Source organism: Triticum aestivum, chromosome 2A, assembly GCF_018294505.1.
Source record: "Triticum aestivum cultivar Chinese Spring chromosome 2A, IWGSC CS RefSeq v2.1, whole genome shotgun sequence".
Lineage (NCBI taxonomy): Eukaryota > Viridiplantae > Streptophyta > Magnoliopsida > Poales > Poaceae > Triticum > Triticum aestivum.
In genome coordinates this window covers 201061219-201065845 of record NC_057797.1, presented here as the reverse complement: position 1 = coordinate 201065845, position 4627 = coordinate 201061219, and the positions used below count along the sequence as shown (strand labels likewise).

At 49.8% G+C, this 4627-nt stretch overlaps 1 protein-coding gene across 1 annotated transcript in view; it reads right to left on the bottom strand.

Annotated features, from left to right (window-relative positions):
* The window catches only part of LOC123185150 (receptor-like serine/threonine-protein kinase SD1-8), a 6820-nt gene extending 3551 nt beyond the window's left edge, over positions 1-3269 (bottom strand). The window contains exons 1-3 of the mRNA XM_044597132.1: positions 1914-3269; positions 894-1016; positions 609-817 (exon numbers count right to left, since the gene is read on the bottom strand). Of these exons, the coding sequence (XP_044453067.1) occupies positions 609-817; positions 894-1016; positions 1914-3195 (1614 nt within the window). The 5' untranslated portion in view covers positions 3196-3269. The remainder of the gene's footprint in view (positions 1-608; positions 818-893; positions 1017-1913) is intronic.
* Between the last annotated feature and the right edge of the window lie 1358 nt (positions 3270-4627).

Genomic DNA, 4627 nt, shown 5'->3' with positions numbered 1-4627 from the left:
CAGTCAAAAAAAAAAAAACAAGCCCAGCACAACAAACATCAGAGCACAGTAAAAAAAATGCAGCATGAATCTCAGAGCAGAAATTAATGGTCAGAAAATCGACAGATCCAAATTTGAAATTCAGGCAACTTGCAAGAAGCTAGAGTGGAAAATAAAATAAAACTAAAACTAAATAAGATTACTAAAGTTTTCACACTTTATTGTAATTCACACTCATTTTTATAGTACTTGAGTCTATGCATTTACATTCACCCAACGTCCCAAAAATACCCATATAAAACCAAACCGACAAAAAAAAAGCAACATAGACACACACGTACGCATAAAAGAAACTAACACGCAGAAAAAGGGCAAAAAGTGCAGCGTACAGGGATAGATGCATGGCACCCCATGCAGCCATGCATACAGCTACTTCAAGGCAATTCGCCCATGCGTGCATGTTCGGAGTAAAGGAAAATCAACTGAACCAAAAATAGAAAATCAGGCTACTGTTATGTAGCTAAACTGTAAACCTAATAATGTTAGAGATACACTTAAGAGTTTTCTTAGAGTAGAGGGGGCAATGGCCCCCTTTGACCCCGTGAAGCTCCGCCACCGGCAATGTTTACCTTGTAGACCGCGCCGAAACCGCCTTCGCCGAGCTTGGCCGACGCCGCGAAGTTGTCGGTGGAGGAGGCAATCATGGCCATGTCAAAGAGAGTGACATCATGTAGTCCTTTGCTCTGACTCGACTCGTCTTCCATGCTCCTGTCTTGGACCGGAGCGAGAGGGTTGCTCGAGTCGAATGAGGTGAGCCGTCGTGTGCTCTGGTACCTCCCTGCAGGTTTGCAGATGGTAAAATTTACCTTTCTTGTGTATGAAATATTAGAGACTAATTCGAAATTCAGGCGCACCTTTTCTTGTGAAGAACTTAGTCCACATAAAGAATACGCTGAGGCCGAAAAGAAGAAGACCGGATAAGCTGAGGCCAATAGCAATTGCTGTGTTTCTCCTGCTGGGATTGTCTCCATTGGAAGCTGTCAAGGCCACCTTGGAAAGGTTAGCAAGTCACTAAGCGGTAGTATTCTGCATTTCAGTGTGCTGGATGGAATTTGTGCGTCGACGACTAAAGGACCGAACGATGTTGCTCTGAAAGCAAGAAACCCCCCTCAAAGTTCTAAGTCTCGGTATTAATTAACGATCATGACTGACTGGAAACAGTATTTTTGAGAACCGAGGACTTGCAGTCTTGCAGTATGTTACCCTGTTCGGATGTAGAATTTGAACTATGTTTATCCATACAAAACTAATAGGTATTGCTCTAACTTTTGATTTATTTTCCTGGCATTTTGATTTATTTTTTGATATTTCTCTTATATTGCCTAACCTGAGAAGCAATAAAAATGCATGAGCAGGGGGATACATCCTAATTACTCGCCACTTTGTGAGTGAAAGAAACAACTGACAACCAGTGTTTCATGTGCCAGAGCACTAGTCACTTCAGTTTCAGTCTAAATAAAGAACCATTGGAGTCTTGCTGATGGGCACATAGCAGCCATGGGTTAGCAGACACCATGACTGATCCTTTTCTACAACAAGTCTAAAGGGTCCTGGACAATCCAAGTTGCTGATTCCTTTTTCAGAAGAATCCAAGCAGCTAACTCTTGAAAGTTTCAATCACGACTAAATGGTCAAAATGTGTGTGTCCTCTAGAAGAGTGCCCATTCTTTGCACATTCAGATCAAACCATCTAGACCCGAAGTGTGCACATCCTAACCTCTCAGAAGCCTGAACTTCTTTTTTTTTATTATTAATTTGTGATGAGATTAAATGGAATGTGCGATGATCTGATGTTGCATCACAAGAAAATCAATTGCATGATATATATTATTATAGAGAGATTAAAACGAGAGGAGAGGAGAGGAGATCCATACGTAAATCGGACGCCGCGAGACGAACGAACAGGTTCTGCCCGCCGGAATCAAACTGCCTGACGTCGATCAACGACGAGCTCCACATGATGCAGCCGCTCTCGCCCCCCTTGATGCTCGACGCAGAGTAGGCCAGGCAAGAACAGTTCGCCAGGCACCGCTGCCGGCACTGATCGAGGCTGACGCTGGCGTCCGCCGTCGCGTTCGTGGCGTCGGGCAGCTTGACGCCCCGCAGCGGCAGGAAGCCGTCCCCGGTGCAGTTGAGCCGCGTCCTGCGCGCGCACCCGGCCGAGCCGTCCCTCAGCGCCCACTCCCGCGGCGAGGCCGGCGCGAACCCGGCGGGGCAGCCGCACATCGGCGAGGCGCTCGCGTCGCAGACGCCGTAGGCGCCGCACTGCGCGTAGCGGTCGCACTGGTCCCGGGGCAGCGCCCAGTAGAGGCTCCACGCCTGCTGCTGCTGCAGCCACACGTAGCGCTGCAGGCTCGACTGGTTCAGCACGAACCTCGAGACCACGTCGCCGCCGCTGCCGTCTACCAGGAACGTGTAGTAGGCGTCGGTGCCGTTGGCCACGAACTCGAACCGGAAGTTGCCGTTGTCCGGCGCCATCTCCGGCTCGCCGCTGAACCGCAGGCCGTTCCACGGCCCGTTCCGGTACACCGGCGCCGTGCCGTTGTACCTGATGAACCCCTCCGGCACGCCGCGGATGCCGATCGCGAACGTGTAGTCGCCAGGCGACGGGTCGCCGGGGCTCGCCCACGTCGTCAGGTACCGGTTGAGCCCCGTGGTGAGGTGCCACCCGAGCTTCATGCCCGGGAGCAGAGTGTCGGACGGGTAGTCGAAGCTCTGCCACAGAACCGGCCCCGTGCCATTGGCGTCCTGAAGCAGGAAGTTGCCGCTGTCCATGAGCTGGGCCACCGGGGTGCTGCTGGTTACGTTTGACGGCGGCGACGACCAGAACTCGCGTCCCGACTGGTCGGCGAGAACCAGGCTGCCGGTGCCGTTGATGGCCAAGCTCGCGGTGGTGCCGGCGGTGATGGGAGCTTCCCGGTTGGCCACCCAGACAACAGTAAGAGGAGCGATACCCTTGTACCAGATGCCCAAGAACCTCGCCATCGAGGCCGGCGGGGTGAAGAATCCAAGCTCGAAGACCCCACCGGCAGAAACGAGCGTCTGGCCATCGGCGACGGGAGAGGCTGCGCTGATGCTATCAGCTGCGGGCACAGGGGAGAAGAGAAGGAACAGGGGAAGAAGAGCTAGTGCTTGCACACGGACACGGGTGGCCATGGCCCTCGTTGTAATTGCCGCGCACCAGAAAGCACTTCAGCTCGCCCTGCTGGCTGGCCTGCTCCCTTTGAATGTTCTTTTGTTCCGTTTGCATGCGTGTAAGGACAGAGAATACAAGCTTGACCGTAACACTAGTTCACTGTACAGTGAGACAGTGACTACGCAGTCCACGGATGTGTTCGCATGTTCGTCCACTCGGTCGTCAAAGATGGTTTTGCTGCAAGGGCATGGAAATCCGGAGATGCGTGCATGCTTCTTTGTTTTCCCCCACGAAGTGGCGACCGGACCTCCTTCGAGGCTGCTGGCGAGACCTGCCGGTGTTTTTTTTAACACGATAAAACCACAGTTGCTCACATACACACACATTTATTTATTTTAAAAGAACATACACACATAAACTCACTTTTATGAGCGCGTGCACACACCTTATTCCTATGAGTAAATTCGAAATACTCAGCCGGATTGACAACGTCACTACATACGCCTTGTAGTCGGAACAAACATCACTGAAGAGTATGAAAATAATTCAGAAAAATGCGAGCACCAACCAAGCCTAGGACTTGAACGCTGATGGGCTGGTTACACCATAAAAAAAATCTAACCATCACAGTTACGCTCAGTTCGTGACTTGCCATCTTCTACGTTGACCCAATAAGACTTTAAGGGCCTCTTTGATTCGTACGGTTTTAAACACACAAGAATATGAATCACATATGATTACAACCCCTTTTGAATCCTACATGACTTTGATTTGCTTGACCGCTTTCGTAGGAGAAACAAAAAATTCTTTTCAAAATGTTTGGGTGAATGCTAAATTCCTATGAAATATAGTACAAAAAAATTCCTAACGTTGTGTTTGGATGTCTGTATTGGAGACCTCTGTATTGTATTGGTTTCAGTTCCATTTCAGCCACGAAACTGTAATGAACATGAATACGAATTCAATTGTTTGGATGTTAACTGAATTGGCTCACGAAATCCTACCGAGGTTTCAATACGGAATCATGTTTGCATGTCAAACTATGGAATTCTTAGCAACATTAGTATATGCATCAAAAAAGAAGTTGTATAATGTGTGACTACAATTGGAAGATTATATAGCAACAAAAAAATTATCAAATATTCTAGATGGTGGAAGAAGAAGAGGATCCGTGTTGATGCAGGAAGAAGGGGGAGCCGTCATGGTATCCGGCGGTAGCTAGTTGGGCACAGGAGAACCAGGAAGAAGGGGAGTCGTGTCTCAGCTGAGGAGGCCCGAGAGAAATGAGATGGGCTCCGGCGGTGGGTTACCACAGCGTCGGGGACGAAGGAAGGGCGGGCATCGAAGGGGACTACAGCCGCAGCCATCAGAGGTCAGATGGGATCTGGTCGCGGTGAGCATGGCCGGAGACAACGGGAAGGGGTGTCGGGAGAGGAATGATCATCGATGGAT